General features: G+C 36.9%; 1 protein-coding gene across 1 annotated transcript; it reads left to right on the forward strand.

Annotated features, from left to right (window-relative positions):
- Positions 1–1,197: 1,197 nt before the first annotated feature.
- On the forward strand, positions 1,198–18,694 carry LOC131167794 (peptide chain release factor PrfB3, chloroplastic). The gene is made up of 6 exons (XM_058126681.1): positions 1,198–1,545; positions 3,281–3,498; positions 3,764–3,964; positions 5,108–5,317; positions 6,461–6,635; positions 18,270–18,694. The coding sequence occupies exons 1-6, from the start codon at positions 1,368–1,370 to the stop codon at positions 18,554–18,556; spliced, it is 1,269 nt and encodes a 422-aa protein (XP_057982664.1). The 5' UTR covers positions 1,198–1,367; the 3' UTR covers positions 18,557–18,694.
- The last annotated feature ends 451 nt before the right edge of the window (positions 18,695–19,145 follow it).

Consider the following 19,145-nt stretch of genomic DNA (forward strand, 5'->3'; position numbering starts at 1 on the left):
TGTGCTCAAAATCTCTTTTGCTCTCTAATCTTTGTTGTGATTCATTTATTGAGAGATTAGGTATTGTTTTGATTGTATTAAATATCAGCTCATTCAAGAAGTATTGTCTTTGTAATTCATCTTCTTGTTGTAAAGGGTTCTTGATGAACTGAGTTGCGAAGGGTTCTTAGTGAACTGTGGTTGAAGGTTTTTGATGAACCGAATTGTAAGGATTCTTGGTGAATCTTGCAATTCTTGGTGAGCGAAAGGGAACCTCCCTTGGAAAGACTCTTGGTGAGCGAAAGAGATTTGTTCCCGATTGTAAATGCTTCTCTACCGATGAAGGAGGTTTATAGTGGATTGTAGAATCCTTGAATGTGTCTCAAGACGGGGACGTAGATAAGAGGCCGAACCACATTAATATCGTTTGTCAAGCTTCTCTTTCCTATACTTTTTTATTTTATGTTTTGTGCATGATTTACATTTTACATATTGTAATATAATTGCTTGTATCTTACAAAGTTTATTATTTTGTAGAGAAAAACCTATATACGCAAAAAAGTCTATTCACTCCCCTCTAGACTCGACTCTAGGGCCAACATTCTTATTATCCCTTCAAGAAAGTTTTTAAATATTTTAGTTTTGTTTTTAATTTCGCATGACAATTTATTTTAATTTTTCATTTAAAATTGGGTCTACAATGATTTAATTCACAAAATAGATTCTGGACATTAAAATAATGTGACAATTGCATCAATGTTAACAAAATTAAGCCTTAAAATCTGTACGAATTTAATTTGATTCATTAATAGTTTAATTAAATTAATTATTTTGTAATATTTTAATCTTCTCATTACCTCTTATATATAGAAAATAATATAATAATTATTTTACATATTTTGAGAAAACATAGAGAAGTTTAATGCTCATAAATAAAATCATAAGGTAACTCGTTATTTTTGAGTCAAACAGCAAATGAGATCTGTAATTTTTCCTAAATTTCATTAAAAAAAAATTTAAAAATGTGCTAAGCTCTAAACATACTTTGACCCTTCCAAAATTAAAAAAAAAAAAAAACAAGTGTCGCGAAACCCGCGGTTGGGTCGCGGTCTTACTTTCAATTTAAATTAAATTAAATTAGCAGTTATTTTTTTTTTAAAAATAATATTAAATTTGGAAGCCCACGACGTTAAGGACCAAAAAATATTTTTAATAAAAAAAGGCTGCCTCTAAGAAGCAGTTTGTGGAGGGTAAAGTCAGTTAATGGCTCCTACCATCCTACATGTGGAAGATTGCGCCGTGGCGTTATCCAGTAGGTCTCCCCACTTAATGGAATTAGGCAGGCAGCTGGGAAGTGCCAGCAATTCTACATTTTAGATATTTATGTTATGGCAAGAATGGCATCTCAACCCATCCGCTTGCACAGAGCTGGTTCTTCTACTGCTTCGTTCTCCTTCACATGGCCAGCTTCAAGAAGCAGGAAGAAGCTAAGGCCTACCTTTCTATCTTCCAACATTCGAGCTTCTCAATCAATGGATGACAAGAACAAGGCCTTCAAAGAACTGGGTTTGTCCCTGTTTGCGCGCTCTCTCTCTCTCTCTCTCTCTCTCTCTCTCTCTCTCTCTCCTGTGTTCATTGCTCGAGTAATGGGCAAAAACACTCCTTTTATTTTTGTTTGTATTTTTTCGGCCCTTGTTCTATTTGGGTCTGGCCTAATTTTTGAAACCGGCAAGTTAATTTCTATTGAAGTGCTGTCTTGAGGGAATTAAAGTGAAATTTGAAGTGGGAAGGAATATAGAGCCAAATGTTATCTTAGGGTGCCTGAGAAAATATATCAAAGAAATTAGTTTTTTTAGCTGCGTTTGGTTTGGTTTGGAATTTTATGTTTGTGAGATTTGAATATATGGCTTTCTCTGTGGACTCATTCTTTGTTGGTTTCAATTCAATGAAGCAAGAATTTTCTCCGTGGACTTATTCTTTGAGGGGCGTATACGATTTTTCTGTTTTTTTTATTTATTCTAGGAGGGTGAATTGTGTGCAGATATTTTATTAAATGATATGTCATTAGGCAGAAGACAATTATGGTGTTGAATTTTGAAAGATATTTACTTTGTCCAATGTTGAGAATCAAAATTTCGTTTGAGATTGAGTTTCAGTATGAAGACTTCTGGGGGGAGGGGAGGGAGAGGGTTGGGGGGGGGGGGGGTGTTATGGCTTAGTGTTAGAACTGAAGACAAGGGGGTAGGAATCAGAAAATACATGTTAACCTATATTGCAAGATTATTACTTATGTTGCTGAATAGGGAAAAGCATGGTTTGTGTGACTGTGTATATCCTCAGTTGACCACAAGTGATACTCTGCTGAGTTTATCGTATTCGTAAGTGATTTGTCTTCAAGCTTCACCAAAATTAGCTTCTGCCCTTGAATATTTGCTTGTTTGTGTGTTTGGGTAGCCTCATCTTTTTGTTCAAATAGATTGAAAGACTATTATTTGCAGGACTATGATTGAACATGTCTCTTTTATAGTCGGTCAAAAGACATTCACTTCCCCTGGGGTTTGGCAAAAAGATAGAAAACTCCCCTGGGGTTTCAAAAATGCCAGAGACCTCCCCTGAGATTTGTTAAAAAGACACAAAACTCCCCTAAAAAAACTTGTCTTTTTGCAAAATACAAGGGGAGGTCCCTGGAATTCTTAAAACCTCAGGGGTTGTCTCTAGAATTTTTGAATCCTCAAGGGAGATCATTGTTTTTTTGCCAAATCTCAGGGGAGGCTAGTCTCTTTTACCCTTTATAGTTTTACATGTGAACATTATTTGCAATATGAGGCGTCTCTTGGTCTTGTTTTTTCCTCATGACAGTTGGGATGGGGTGATGAAATCTAGTGCAATAAAGAAATAGGTTGCAACCATTTATTGCATTCATTTCATTTACTTTTCAGTTATTTTTTCTTACTTTCCTTGTATTCTTCCTGCACTTTATTCTATTTATTTCCTGTTCCTTCTGCTTACTTGGCATTTTACTTATCCAAGAATTCATACTTTGTCCTTTAACTCATGCATTATTTGGTGTCATAGCAATTAATTCCTAAGGAATTACATTTTTAATGTAGAATTTTCACAATTGCTCCTTTGTTACAAATGATGAATCCCTGTCTTAGTGTTTTGTACAAATGAGCTGTTTACTAGCTGATGACACCCGGACTTTGTGAACTATCTTTCTAAATGTGTTTGCAAACTTCTCACTGCTGTAAATTTATCTGTTCTTGCTTGTAATTGGTAATGATGGTTTGGTTTCTTCTAGGTTTATTTTCTTTAAGAAAGAAGATTGAAGATGCAGTTTCTCGTGCTGAGATGTTTGCTCCAACAGCATTGGAACTTGAAGAAGCCAGGCGCATCAAGCAGGAAGAAGTAATACGTGAAATTAACCTATGGGATGACCCAGACAAATCAAATGAAATTCTTGCCGAGTTAGCTGATAGTGCCAAATTGGTTGATGCTCTCAAAGATGTGACTTATAAGGTGATGTGTAATACAATTGAATTTCATGGGATTTTTAGAAATTGCATTTTACTTCGCAGAGATATATGCATAGGAGGCTGGCATTTAGAAGCATGGTGTCGACATTCATTGGCCTGTTTTTGATGCAAAATGTCCATTTGGTGTTGAACTCACCATGAAGTACATCATCTTTCATTGGAGTAGCTGAAAATTTGTGGTCTTTTTCTCAAATGAAAATGACTCAACTTCAGATAATTTATGTAATTATATCTGTTGTTTTATGCAGGCTGAGGAAGCAAAGCTAATCACGCAGCTGTCAGAGATGGAATCTTTAAATTATGGTCTATTTAAGCAAGCATATGATGCATCTGTAGATGTGTGCAAGTTCTTGGATCAGTATGAGATGTCTAAACTTCTCAAGGGGCCTTATGACTTGGAGGGAGCATGTGTGATTATTAAATCTGGATCGAAAGCCAGTTACTCGGAGGTAAGAATGTGTTGCAGCCATTTTTATGCTCCAACTGGGGTGCACACACAGGAATGAGTTTTAATGATATTTGACAATGGTGTGTTCTGGTTTTAAAATTTCGCAAAATATCATTTGACTCAACAAAGTAATTCCTTTTCTGGATTAAGGGTCAATTGAACTTGATCCTCAACTGATGCATGACTTAAATTGATGCACCTTACCCCTTCTAATTAATCATGACTTAAATTGATGTGTTTTACACTTCATAACGTTTATTAAATATTCTTTTAGGTGACAGTTTAAGCTAAAACTGGATTTCAAGCTTTAAGTCCTATACCATGTGAGACTATATAATTTTCAAGAAAAAACTTTTACATAATTGTTAACTTTAAAGCTATATGTTCATTCTATTCTTCCAAATTAATAATAAACTGACGAATCAAAACAAGATCATGCTAGTTGTTTCCTAATTCTGGCCATGATCCTGAAAATGCCTTCATTTTGTATTCTATAATGTTCATTCATTCTTTCAAACACTAGCTTTTTGTGTTGGACTATCTATGTTTAATTAAATGTTCAATGCATTCTGTTTTTCCTGACTTACACTAGAGTTTGAATGGCCAGTGCCTAGTGTTCTTTTAGGGAGCTTGGTCTATCCCCAATCATCATAAGTTTCTTCCAGGTCTTCTCATGTTAGAATGCACTTGTATCTGAACAGACATCTTCATGATTTATTGAGCTTTCCTCAGACAAACTTCCATATGCCCATACCCTTTGTTGTTGCAACTATACCTTCTGTGCGATTAAATCCTTTGATGAGGCATCTTAAATTTCTTGGGAAGTGAATTTGATGCTGTATTGGAATAAGTTGCTTCATCTATCTTGGCTTTTTCCATAGCGGTGGTAAATTTTCAATCTCTCAGTTTTTAACATGCCTTCTTTAATGATGTGGAATTTTTACATGTTAAAAATAATGGTAAAGTTTAGAGCTTGGCTCTCTCTTTCTCTCTCCCCCTCTAATTTTAGATAAGGCTTAAAGGTAATTATGTATAGATAATCCTCATGGAATCTCTTCAAGATTAGCCTCTAAAGTATATATTTATTTGAGTGCAATAATTTAGCTCTCTCTCTCTCTCAATGACTACAATTTTTTAAATCTAGATATGGGCAGAGCAGCTTCTAAGCATGTATATCAAGTGGGCCGAAAAGCAAGGGCAAAGAGGAAGGATAGTTGAGAAGAATTCTTCCAAGAATGGTGGTATAAAATCTGCAACTATTGAGTTCGAATCTGTCTATGCTTATGGTTATCTTTCAGGGGAGAGGGGTGTTCACTGCATGAAAAGTTTCCGTGATGGCTCTGTCCTCCGTGAGGTCTGAATGTCAGTTCCCTTACCAGCTAGTTCTGAAACAAGAACACAACTTATTTTTCTTATTTAAGAGAGGTTTTCTGATACTTGAGCTTTCAATATCTGTTGCTTTTTTTTTTCTTCTGACAGTAATCTTTCTTTACATTTCCTGCGCTGCATTATCCTCCTTCTATTATAAAGCTCTATTATCTGTTGTTTGGATGGAGGAGATTTAATTGCATCTGAGCATAAATATGGATTTTCCAAGGGCACAAACTATCTTGGAAGAATGCTTTTTAGCATGTATGTGTGTTTGTGAATGCAATAACTTAGCACTATATTTTGCTGCTGTTTCTCCAGGTCTCATTTTTGAATCTGTAGTTTCTACAGGAAAGTGGTGCCCTGTGGATATTCAAGTTTAACTGGCACTGCTTATTCAGTTGATTTGATTTTCAACTATTGTGGGTCTTGCTTTGGACTTGGCCCATTCAATATCAAACAAATGCCTGGTTGAAACTTGTTCATGGTTGGTATTAAGTTTTTTCTTCAAATCCTTTTAAGAAAAAAAAATATTTTATTGAATGTTTTTGGTTACGGGTACATGGTACACCTTTTTTGAGTTGGTCACTGTGGCATCTTGGCCCGCACAGATAGAGGCATGGAATTAGAACTTGATTCAAAAGAGAGTATATTTTTCTATTGATTTGTGCTTGTTGGTACCAAAGCACAATGAATTGTACTATTTTTGTTGAATTTAGTCACACTTGGCCAATTAGTTGGTTTTATTAAGTTTATCTTGCATTTGGTTTGCAAGTTAGAAGTAGCTTATGGACTTTGATAAGAAAATAATGCACTTAACACTTCAAGCCTATGCTAGGTGCTTAAAGGGTGGGATACAAAATGGAACATGACTACGTGAGGTTGATGCCTTCAATTTGAGGCATTGAAAAAGAAGAAAGAAATAATCCACCTTTGTTGAACTTTCACATGTTTGGTTATTTAAAGCTCTTAATTGCATGAGGCAACATTTAGTTAATAGTCATATGCGAGATTTTGTGTCCTGAACTCTAGAAATTATCACTCCAACATACTTCCGTTGTCTCATGCTATTATCTTCATTGATAAGTTTCCTTATCCATTTTATTCATGAATTTGAAAATCTACGCAGGCTGGCTTTGCAGGTGTGGATGTTATTCCTCTATTTCTTGACACAGATGACCTGCAACTTGACGAAAAGGATTTAATTATCTCATCGTTTTCATCTCATGGAGAAGAGTCAGGCCATATTGAACCGGGAGTTTTCATTCAGCATATTCCAACTTGCATAAGTATTCAATACTCAGGTAATCTATATGTGTTGTGAAAAATTGAATTGCACAGCGGAATATATAGGATCAAACACATGCATTGCTTAATGATGAAAATACAGAAACTATCCATAGCAAATATATGAAAGCAATAACAACACAATATGCAAGGAATTACGTGGTTCGGCAATGCCTACATCCACAAGAGCAAACGACAACAATTCACTATCCTTTTGTCCACAAGAGCAAACGACAACAATTCACTATCTTCTTGTCCAAAGGACATGAACAATACATCAATTATCTACATATACATCATACACAACGCATATATAAATTATAATGCTCTCAGAGGTTTTCCCTCCAAACCCCAACCAACTTAACGTCCTTTATTCAAAATTTGAAATATGCGTTGGGTATCCCGAGCCAAACCGTCGACGGTTTCAGGCAGAGAGTAAAATCTCTCAAGCGCTGCTCCAAACCGTCAACGGTTTCTCTTGCTGCTACTTGATTTCCATTATGTTTTCTCTTTGTGCATGTCTTCCACTCAGGATGTGAGCCACATATCAGAACAATCTCCACCTTGGCGAACATACTCCCCTTAGGAGAAACTGAAAACATAAACCCGCTACTCCACCTTGACCTTGGGACATTAGGTTGAGACTGTCTCCCTTCTAGCAATTGAAAACAAAAACCAAGTCCAAGCAAGGCTTGAACTTGCCTGTGGCAGCTTCGACTTCTGCCAAGAACCTCGATTCAATTGTGAATGTTACACCCGGAGACTGTATCCTGGACTTCCAATAAGTAGGCCTTCCCACAATAGTAAACATAGACCCTGTTGTAAACCTTCTGTGATCAAAGCCCCCTGCATAGTCTGCAATAACAAATCTCACAACTGATGGACCACTCTATTATCTGCCGAAACACCCCATTGCACCAGCATAGGGGACGTTTGATATATCCTGAACATCACCGTCCATCCTTGGGTTTCGAGCGGTAGACATTTTACATTGATTTTCCACAAAACCATCTCGAGACGGCAAACAAAGTCTTCATGCAGTTCTATCTACAAAGCCACCCCGAGATAACCCCAATCTCCCTGCAGCTCTGTCCACAAAGCCACCCTGAGATAACCCCAATTTCCCTACAGCTCTATCCTTGCAAATCTCCAAACCAAGGCTCTTCTTGGTCGTACCCAAAAGCTTCATGTCAAAACCTTTCAATAAAGTTCCCAACTGATTAGCCTCAGTCAAAGCCTTTCCAACCAATAACATGTTATCCACAAACAACGGAAACATCACCCCCTTGCATCCTATCACCCACTTCCCCACTGGAAGCTCCATCAACTCCTATATCTGATTCTTATGTAATAACTTCATCTCCTCCACCATAATACTCATCCATCTATTTTTCCCTTTGTTGTGCACCGCAACTTGAAAAATAGTAGGAACCTTGCAGGAAGAAATGAATGCATAAAACACCTAAACATCAAATTTATACTTGAGTGGTGGCTTGATAATGCATCTGGATCCATTGTTTTCTTGTCGGTATTCTGAGTTATAGCTCCCTGCATTATGAATAATGTTGTTTCTGCCCTGAGTCTGTAACTCTACCTGCATCACATGTTTATTGTCGCTGTAGTTTTCTGGCATATGTTTCTCTTCCTTTACCTAACAACACTGCCCCATGGCTTTCTCACCAAAAACCATGTCTCCACTGATCATCACCTTGTTTGCCATTGGATCATCCAGTTTTAACCCACCTTTCTTATATCCCATAAAGATGTATTGTTCGGACATTACACCAAGCCTAGATCTCACCTCACTAGAAACGTGCACCTGTGGACATCCACTCAAACCAGAGTAGTCTACCGCAAAACCTGCCTACAATTCTCCTGCAACTCTTCCATCTAGTGATACCTTTGGCGATTGGTTAAACGAGAAACGCACCATACTCACTGATTTAACCAAGAAGTTCCTTGTAAGCCCTGCATACAATCTGCCATGCTCACAAAACTTCTTGAACTGAACCAGTGTACTCAATACCAACGTCTGACCTGAGGATATCTCTCCTAGTTTGGTTTTCAACCTCAGCCACAAGTTAAACCTTGCAAACACCTTTGACTTGTGTCGCATGAGATACACCAAGACCTTTCATGATAAACCCACGAAATACATATGTCTACCCTGTGATGCTATCCTCATCGGTCCCCAAACAGTTGAATACATGTAGTCATCCATATGCCCTAACCGCATATGCCACAGAACATCTGACTCAGATTCTATAGTTGCAGCTCCACCTACAACTGTTGTACCCTACAGTGCATAGATATTACCCGCTAACTTGTGCCTCTTCATCACCATCAAGTCGCCGTCACACACATTCATTATTTCACTTTTAGACTTGTAACTATACCCGTTACAATCTAAAGTGTCCAATGAAATCACATTCTTCCTTAGATCCAGTACATGCCTTACATCACATAAATTTCTCACAACACCATCATGCATCTTAATTATGATATTTCCTATTCCAATTATTTTGCATACAACATCATTTCCCATTATAATAGAACTATTTACTAACCTTGTAGGTGTTGAACCATTTTCTATTTGATGTCATGTGATAAGAGCATTCGGAATTTAGGATCGAAGAATTCGTGAGGCACTCTGAACCCGATGAAACATATAGCATATCACCATCACTGCTCCCTGAGTCTCTTTCCACTACATTTGCAGATTTTGACGAACCCTTTTGATTTTCAGCATTCCCTTTCTTCCACTCTAGATATTCCGGTTTTTTGTTCTCAATTTTACCGCACCTAAAACACCTTATGTCCTTATTCCCAGACTGCAACCGAGATCCACTTCGGGACCTACCTCTCCCATGTTCCTGGTTACTCATCACTACAAGCCCTTCACCATGTGAAATATCATCGCTTGCCATTTTTCTTTGATGAAAATCGAGCAATGCGCTTGTTACTTTTTCCAAATTCAAGCTTTCTTTGCCCCATGTTAGAGTAGTAACCAAATTTTCGTACGTGTGAGACGCAGGTAGGGAATTCAATAGCATCAACACATTGTCTTCCTCCTCGAACTTCACATCAACATGCATGACGCATCAAATTACTTACAATCTCATTGAAAGCGTTGATGTGTTGGTTCAAATCCGAACCCTCCACCATATTAAGCCAATACAATCTTTGCTTAAGAAACAATTTGTTCGATAAAGACTTAGGCGTATACCAACTTTCCAGTTTTCTCCAAACTGCTGCCGGAGAATCCTCATCCATGACGTGATACAAAACATCGTCAACCAAACAAAGTCGGATGGTTGATACTGCCTTTGCCTCCTATTCATTCCAACTTGCTTCATCCATGCTTTCTGGTTGAATTTCGTTTAAAGTTTTCACCATACCTTTTTGCACGAACAGATCCATCACCATTCTCCGCCACAAACCGAAATTTTTGGTTCCATCAAACTTGACAATGTCAAATTTTGTAGACGAAGTTCCACAGGTCATTACAATAATGCTTTGCTATCAATTTGTTGTGAAAAATCGAATTGCACAATGGAATATATAGGATCAAACACACACAACACTTAATGATGAAAATACAGAAACTATCCACAAGAAATATATGAAAGAAATAACAACACAATACGCAAGGAATTACGTGGTTCGGCAATGCCTACATCCACGGGAGCAGACGACAACAATTCACTATCTTCTTGTTCAAAGGACATGAACAATACATCAACCATTTACATATACATCATACACAATGTATATATAATGTTCCCGGAGGTTTTCCCTCCAAATCCCAACCAACTTACCGTCCCTTATTCAAAATTTGAAATCTGCGTTGGGTATCTTGAGCCAAACCATCGACGATTTTAGGCAAAGAGTAAAATCTCTCGGGCACTGCTCCAAACCGTCGATGGTTACAATGCTACTGTCGACAGTTTCCCCTGCTGCTACTTGATTTCCATCATATTTTTTCTTTTTGCATGCCTTAAACTCAGTATGTGAGCCACATATCACAACAATATGATATCTGAGGCTAAGAAGTCATGATTTTCCCTTTGAACTGAGGCTCTTTTTGTTACAATTTTCTAAATAATGTGTTAGTTCTTTGAGGTTTACAAGAACACACATGCAAAGAAGGAAAAGTAACTTCTTCAACTCTGGATGCAATGACTAATATGTAACTTTTAAGAGTTACGACAACCAAACTAAAAGCTTAAGCTCTACTTATTTAAAATCAATACTTAGAAACCTTAGAAACCCTTTACATTTTCCTTTTGTAACCATGACGGAATGAGACCTATCAACTTACTTTACTATTCACAACCTCATCAAGCTCCATCCTTTCTTTCTTTTGTTGTAGGCCTACTAGCTTCCTCTTTTCATTTCATTTCCATCTTGGTCTAGAGTACCATTTTCCTACTCAATTAAAGGCCTACGACCATCACCTATTGTAACGAAAACCCAATCTTTGTTTGTTGTGACCATGGTTTTAAAACCCTAACTTGTGACCAAGGTGATGAATATACATTTGGTCATATTGATTAGACTAGCAGGTCAAATTGATGGTTGAACCAATGATGTTCATACTACAAAGGTGCTGGTCACGAACAAATTCCTAATTAAAAAAAATAATGACAAGTAATGATGACAAAGACAGAATCTATTCAACTTTTCCTATTTTTGAATAATATATGTTAAACTTATTATTTTTAGTTTACTAGTTATTTGGTCAATTAGCATTGTTAATATGTCGTAGTGTTATGTTAGCAAGAGTGAGTTACTAAGGGTGTTATGGTAATTTGAATGTAGTTGATAAATTATAAATAGAGGGAGAAATCTATCGTCGTGATTACGTCTTCTTTTTTACTCAATACTTAAACACGGTATTAGAGCAAGATTCAACCTAAACTCTAAGTGCATAGCCGCCACCAAACCAAATCCTAAACCTAATCATCTTATGAAATCTACTATTATAAGAGGATCAATTGCACCTTGAGATTGCAAACAAGTTCAAGGGTCGTTGAAAATCTCAACAGTCGCGGGAAACTTTTTGGACGTTGCTACCCTTTTCAGAATCTCAAAAGCTCCTTCATATTTTGCAAAACCAACCCCATATGTAAAAACCCTCCAATCTATAAGTTTGTCAAATCTATTTGCAAGAGGAAGCCCCACACACCCACATGCCCCGGCCAACTGCTAGTAGCTCCGACCCCATGTGTCAGGGTGTGAGACATCCACCTAGCCTGTTTTTGCTCCAATTCACTCCAGCATGACTTAAGTCATTCCATATACCATATTTGAAGTTATTGGTAAAGTATTTTGTTTAAATATCCATCTTTTTTCATTGTTCACTCACAGCAGTTTTTTAGTGGTTGTTCGGTACTATTAAGGTCATTTGTTAGTCTCTTAGGGCAGTGGCAGTGTTTGTATGTTAGTTTTTGATGCTGTGGTAGTGCTATGTTAGTTTGTTGGTGACTTGTTCGTGGTTGTTTCAGTTGTTCACCTTGTTTGCTGGTTGCTTTGTCCGTTCACCTTGTTAGTCTTTGGTCTCGTTTGTGAGTGTTGGGATGGAGTCCATGAATCCCAAAAGTATGTTCCCTTTGTCATTGCCACAGATAACAACCGAAATTTCGGATGGAAATAATTATGTTCAGTGCTCTAAGGCTGTCAAGATCTATTTGACAAACTTAGGGTAAATCTGAATACTTGTTTTTATCTATGCTCTCTTATAATTAATGAAAATAAGTGTGGGTTAAGGAAGATGTGTTGATTGTCTCCTGTTTGTGGAACTCAATGGAGCCCCATATTGCATGGATGCGCATCTAGATGTGTGCAAGGAGATTTGGGATTATGTCAAACTTTTGTATTCCAGTAACACTACATGTATGCATGAAATACAATCTATCCTTATAGTACTTTCGGTTATAATAGGGAGACAGGAGTGGCGCAGAATACTTTGTAGAGATGAAGCGTATCCATGAGGAACTTAACATCGTGCAACCCAAAACTACTAATGTTTGCGAGATACAAAAGCATAAGGAGCAGATGACAATTCTTTGGGTCCTAGGCTTCTAGCAAGACCTGAGTTTGAGGCAGTCCCAGATTTCTGGTAGTTTAGGATTGCTATCTTTTGCTGATGTTTATTCTTGGATTCTTTGTGCTTCCCATTCCTAGCCCCTACACTCGGTGTTTCAACCCCTAACTCTGAGAGGATTGTTTTTGTTAGATAAGATGATTCAAGTTTTCAACCAAGCAACCTTAGAAGTTCTCAAGATGGTTCAAGTGGTTGTAGAGTGGTGGAAGAGATGGATGATATAGAGGCCCTCCTCGCAAGTGCACTCATTGTGGATAAGTAGGTCATATGATTGAGAAATGGTGGGATCTTCATGGTAAATTGCCTTGCGGCAACCACCATATATTCAACACTTTCAGGCTTAAGTGGGGAGCAGCGTACTTTATCTATGTTAAGAGGGATAGTATTCCAAATTCCAATAGTATCAAGCATCCCAACAAGCCTCTCTTCCTATTGCATCTCTTGCTTAGACACATAACCCTACAACTTGCTTTTCGCCTAATATTTCTCGTCCTAGTCCTTGGAATATAGATTCAGCTGCTATTGATCATGTGATACGTATGCCTAATTTCTTTTTCACTCTCATACCTCGTGTTATTCTTGTTGATGGGTCCACTGCTGTCCTTAGGGGAAGTGATGGTAACTCCCACTTCCTTTGTTTCTTTTTCTTCTGTTTTGTATATTCTTTAATTCCCCTTAGATCTTACGTCAATTAACAATATTACAAAATCCATGTATTTTTCAGTAACATTCTTTCTTGATTCTGTGATCTTTCAAGATTTGAAGACAAGGAAAAAGGTTGGCGGAGGGTATGAAGATCACTTTGAGTCTTTATCTCCTTTTATTGTTTGACCTACTGCTACACCACTCCAAACCCACCGTCACTTTGGTCATCCTTCATTGGAAAAGTTGAAATAACTAGTTCCTCCTTTGAGTTTTGTGTTTAGTCTTGGGTGTGAGTCTTGTTAGTTGGAATAGCATCATCATCCATTTGCTTCTCGAGTCAATAAACGGGTTTTTGATGTTTGGGGTTCTAGTTGAGTTATGTCCTAGTCCAATATTCATAACTTAAGTTTTAGTTCCTTGCTTCCAGTGCATTCTCTAATGAAGTAAAACCTTGTGTCTTTATGCTTACTTCAATTATGAAATACTAGATTCTTTACCAATATGATATTAGACTTGTTATCCATCTATGTCTTTGTTGGTTCTCCTTGCACCATCTTTAGCTCCTTCAACAAATTTTTGAGCCAAATTGCATGACATACTTTCAAGTTGAAAGAGTAACTGTGGATTGTTTCTTCAAAACTTTGTGAATGTTAAGTCCAACGAGAAATACAAATCTAGTTGTACTCTACTAATCATCCAAATCTCCAGCCCAATCACTTTCACTGTGTCCCACAAGCTTGATAACATCAAGCGTGCCTTTGATATATTGAAGAATCATTTTGGATTCTTTCAAGGGGTTATAGTTGGTGCTTCCTTTTATCTACACCGATCCTACTCCAAAAGAATATCCAGTCTTGTGCATGTCAAATACTGAAGAATTCTAAGAAGACTTCAAAAATAGCTTGGATCGACCGTACTTTCACCATTCTTTGATAACTGAACTCTATACTCCGTGGGGGTGCTGATCGGATTGCATTCATTTATCTAGAATTTCTTAAGAACTTCCTTTGCATACCTTTCTTGAGATATGAATATTCCTTCCTCCTTTTGCATTACTTTCTATACCAAGGTAGTATAACACTATCCCAATATTTGTGATCTCAAACTTCTTCATCATTGCCCTTTTAAATTTTGCAAACATGCTTGGATTATTTCTTGTGAATATTAAGTCATTAACATATAAACATACAAGTAATATTTCCATTTCAATCTGACTTAATGTAAAGAGCATGCTTATAGGGGCATTTTCTGAGGTTGTTTTCTTGCAACTACTTGTCAATTCTACTATGTCAACCTAAGGCACTTGCTTCCACCCATGAAGTGCAGTTTTGAGCCTTAGTTTCTTCTCTTCATTCTCTCTCACTTGGTAACCCAAAGGTTGTTCTATGCATACTTCTTCCTCAAATAATCCATTCAAAATTGCTAATTTGACGTCCATTTGATGAATCTTCTATCTATTTTGAGCTGCTAAGGAGATAATAAATTCAAATTGCTTCCAACTGAGCAATTGGTGCGAGTACCTCATCATAATCAATTCTCGGTCTTTGATTGTATCCTTTTGCCCCAAGTCTCCCTTTATATCTGTCAACTTCTCCCTTATCATTTTTCTTCAATTTGTAAACCCATTTGACTCTCATTGCTTCATGTCCCTCTAGGAGAGTGGTTTACTTCCATGTAGCATTCTCTCAATTCCGGCAATTTCTTCATCCATTGCAATTCTCCACTTCTCGTTTTGCACTACCTCATTAAAATCTGGTGGTTCACAATCGGAAAAAAGACAAAAAAGGTTATATAGTCCATTTTTTCAATTGCCTCATAGATTCCTTGTAAGCTTATCATTCGAGGTGTTAGTCTTTCTGATGATAATGATAAATGTCCACTAGGAGGTGACTTCGGTGGTGGAGTAGTAAGTACTTCAATGGATTTATCTTCTTGCTCATTTTCTTCAAACAAAAAGAAAGAAGTTATATTTTCTCCCATTGAGTGTTCCAGTCCCTTGAGCTTGTCTCCTCGAATTTGACATCTTAATTGATGATAACTTTTCTATTGCTTGGATTGAAGAGCTTGCATCCCTTTCAATTTGAGTCATATCCAACGTAGACACACTTCTCGTTTTTGCCATCCAACTTGGAACACTATATATGCTATGTGTGCATATGCTATGCTCACGAACACCATAATAAGAGACGCTGGGCTTCTTTCCACTCCAAGATTCTTCTGGGGTTTGATTCCACACACTTCTAGTTGCATGCTGGTTTGACAAATATATTGCAAAATCAATTTCTTTGGCCCAAAATTTTTTGGGCATTTTCGTGCTCTCAACATACTGCTTGCCATGTTAAGAAGTGTAGATTTTTGCGCTCTGCCATGCCATTTTGTTGAGGTGATCTTGGAACTATCATAGGATGACAAATTCTGTTGCTTTCACAATATTGTTTGAATTTATTTGATTTGAGCCCTTTCCCACTATATGAATCCATAGTTTTGATTTCATAGACACTTCCTTTTTCAACAAGGATCTTGGTTTTTTAGAAAGTTTCTAACACCTCTCATTTTTATTTGAGAAAATAGACCCAAAACTTTCTACTAATGTCATAAATGAAAAGCAAAAAGTACTTATTCTTACCAAGTGATGGGAGATCAATCGGCCAACATACATTGGCATGGTTAAGCTCCAGTGGCTTCTTTGTCGTTGTACTCGCTTCTTTTAGGAAACTCTTCCTAGATTATTTACTGAATACACGCCCTTCACATAATTGGTGGGGATGTTCAATCAAGGGTAAATATTTTGCCATCTTTATCTTGTTCATCAATTTCAAACCATTGAAATTTTCACATGGTCATACCTTTGATGCCAAAGCCAAGAGGAATCATTTAGGAAAGCCTTCAAACATTTGGCAATATCAATTTGAGTGTTTAATTTAAGCATTCTATCTTCTGTCATTATCACTTTTGCCACCAAACAATTTTTAGATTATTTATCAAAAAGGTTAAGATTTTTCATACGGATATTGTATTCTTTTTACTAAGAGTTGTTCCAAACTTAAAATGCTATTTTTCATGTTTGGCACATAATGCGCATTAGTGAAGAATTGATGCCTTCTATCTTTTAAACAAAATAATATTTTGCCTTTTTCCTTTAGTGGAATCTTGGACAAGTCTCCAAATGTAACATTCCCACTTTCCGATTCATTAAGCTCCAAGAACAAATTTTTGTTTCCACTTTCCACACATGGTTGCTTGCTCTGGTGTCAAGATACCATGTCTTCTTTTCTTCTCCTCCATCTCCTTTGTATGCTAGCAACAAAGTGGGCTTTACCTGTTCCTTTTCTTCTTTAGCACAGTTGCTCATTTTTTCAACATTGTTGGGAGTTCTACATTTATATGAATGATGACCATATGCAATTGTAACATTTAATTTGCGTTTTGTCATGCCTTTGCCTTTTTGAATTTGATCCTCTTCCACGTCCTCTGATAATTGAAAAAATTTTGGTTCCTCTCATCAATGTTTGATGAGCTGGAATCACTTATTCTTCCTCTTCCTCGACCTCGACCTCGACCATGATCACAACCATGTCCATGACCTCGTCTCTTATAACTTTCTACTCTCAATTTGAAAGAATGTTTGATTTGAAGAGCATGTACCAATGGTTCTTGCTTTTTCTTAATAAGCCTTTCTTCATAGGTTTGCAAAGACCCCACAAGGTGATCAATTTTTATGGACTCTTAAATCCTTAGATTCTTCAATTGCTACAACTACATAATTGAAATTTTGGGTGCAATGATCAAAGGATTTTTTCTACCCCTTGGACATCTTTTAAATCTTCACCATATCATCTCAATTGGTTAACAATATCCAAAATTCTTGAAAAATGACCAAAAACTAATTCAGTATCTTTCATAGTGTTTTAAACTCACCTCTAAGTGTTTGGAGACAAACTTTCACCACTTTATCAACTCATTTTTGCAACTTTTTGTAGGCACCATGCTTGTTTAAAGAAGTTGCTCCTGCAACTTTTCTAAATGTAAATGAGTGTGCGAGCTTTCGATCCTTCTTTCCTGAATCTTTTAAAATGTCCTTTTGTGCCTGATTCAAGGGACCCTCATCTTGCAGTCCTACAGAGCCTTTTTCAATGATCTCCCAGCCATCTTGAGATCCAAGCAAGGATTCATTCGAACACTTCAATTATCAAAATTATATTCGGTGAGTAGAGGGACTTGAAATAGACTTGCCATCATTCAAAACACTTGACACACACCTTGCTTTGATACTACTTTGTTGGAAATAGAAATAGAGGACACAAGATAGGTGGAGACTGGAGAGTAGTGGAGGAAGAACAGAAAACTTTGAAACTTTGATTCCACTTGAAGCAAAAATCTTAAGGCTACTTACTGGCTTTACATGGAGTCTTGTACATGTATCAATATTAATTACAATTAATATATTTAATGTAGCCTGTTTATCTAGTTACATGAATCCATGTAGATACATAACCCAATTCAAAAAACTTTTCAACTACTTGAACCAAATGAATATCAAGTTTGATTTAATTTCCAAGATAACCATCCATACCTCTCATTTTTCACAACAATAACTTCTTTGAAATTGGGATGTGAATCATTGCATCTGACATGATAACAGAGAAGCTGAAGGTGTAAAGACTGGTTGAAGCCCAGCTTAAGATTTCCACATGGTGGAAGTGGCTTCAAAATACAAAAGTGAAGGAAAGAATAGTAATTACTTTGTTTCCAAACCATTTATTATTATTTACTTCTGCATAATGGTAGTCATTTAGTTCCTTGTGTAATATAAACTCTTATTTATCCCCTTCTGTATTTCATTTAATGCATCAACTGGACAAGAAATGAGATGTAAATTTGTTCTTCCATGCATGTTCAGGTGAGAGGAGCCACTTTGCGAATAAGATGAAGGCCCTCAACCGCTTGAAGGCCAAACTTACGGTGATTGCAAGGGAACAAGGAGTTTCCAGTGTAAATAGTATCAACAGAGATGCAATTGTCCATGTGTCACGGCAACAAACTCGGAAATACGTATTTCACCCATACAAGCTGGTTCAAGATGTGAAAACTGGCATCCAACTGCATGACCTAAACTCTGTTTTAAATGGAAATATCGAACCTTTTATTGGAGCTCATATTAATATAAGACAGGAATGCTCTGCATGATTTAAAACCAGAATGCCATCTGTACTCTTTCAAAACACTGCCTTTTCTTTTGAAATTTTGTGTATCATTCTGAAAACCCAGCTGTAAATCATCAACTTGATTTGCCAATTTATTCTGGAGCAATTCTCTACATGCCAACTAATATCTCACCCAATCATCATTTGCCAATTGTTCTTATCTTAGACCTTAATTGCTGTCATTACATCCTATGCAAGTTTCTTCATGTCTATGGCAAGGTGTTGACACTTTTTTGAAGAAGAAAACTTATTATTATTATTCAGTACTTGAATACTTGTTATAAATGTGTCTTATTATTGAAGAAAACTTATTTCTCGTTGGTGAGAGTAGGCCCTGCAGGAGGTGGTGGTGGTAGGTTGTCTGCAGATTAGCAGGAAGAGAAAATTGGCTTCTTTGGTGCTAAGATTTTCTTAAAAGACTGGTTTCTGTTTTACTTGCGAGGAATTAAATTTCAATTCAATGGAAAATTCTAGGATTTCCATTTGTGAAAGTTTTGATGGGATTTTTGATTTCAATGGAAATTTTGGTTTTGGTATGAAGATATTATGCAACCTATCGTAAATTGCTAAAA

This window comes from Malania oleifera, chromosome 11, assembly GCF_029873635.1.
Source record: "Malania oleifera isolate guangnan ecotype guangnan chromosome 11, ASM2987363v1, whole genome shotgun sequence".
Classification (NCBI taxonomy): domain Eukaryota; kingdom Viridiplantae; phylum Streptophyta; class Magnoliopsida; order Santalales; family Ximeniaceae; genus Malania; species Malania oleifera.

What these genes read in the sequence shown, in the direction of transcription:
- LOC131167794 (XM_058126681.1), top strand. Translation starts at nt 1,368, where the DNA reads ATGGCAAGAATGGCATCTCAACCCATCCGCTTGCACAGAGCTGGTTCT. An exon ending in TCAAAGATGTGACTTATAAG is followed by an intron (nt 3,499 to 3,763) that starts GTGATGTGTAAT and finishes TGTTTTATGCAG; the next exon opens with GCTGAGGAAGCAAAGCTAAT. An exon ending in CGAAAGCCAGTTACTCGGAG is followed by an intron (nt 3,965 to 5,107) that starts GTAAGAATGTGT and finishes TTTTAAATCTAG; the next exon opens with ATATGGGCAGAGCAGCTTCT.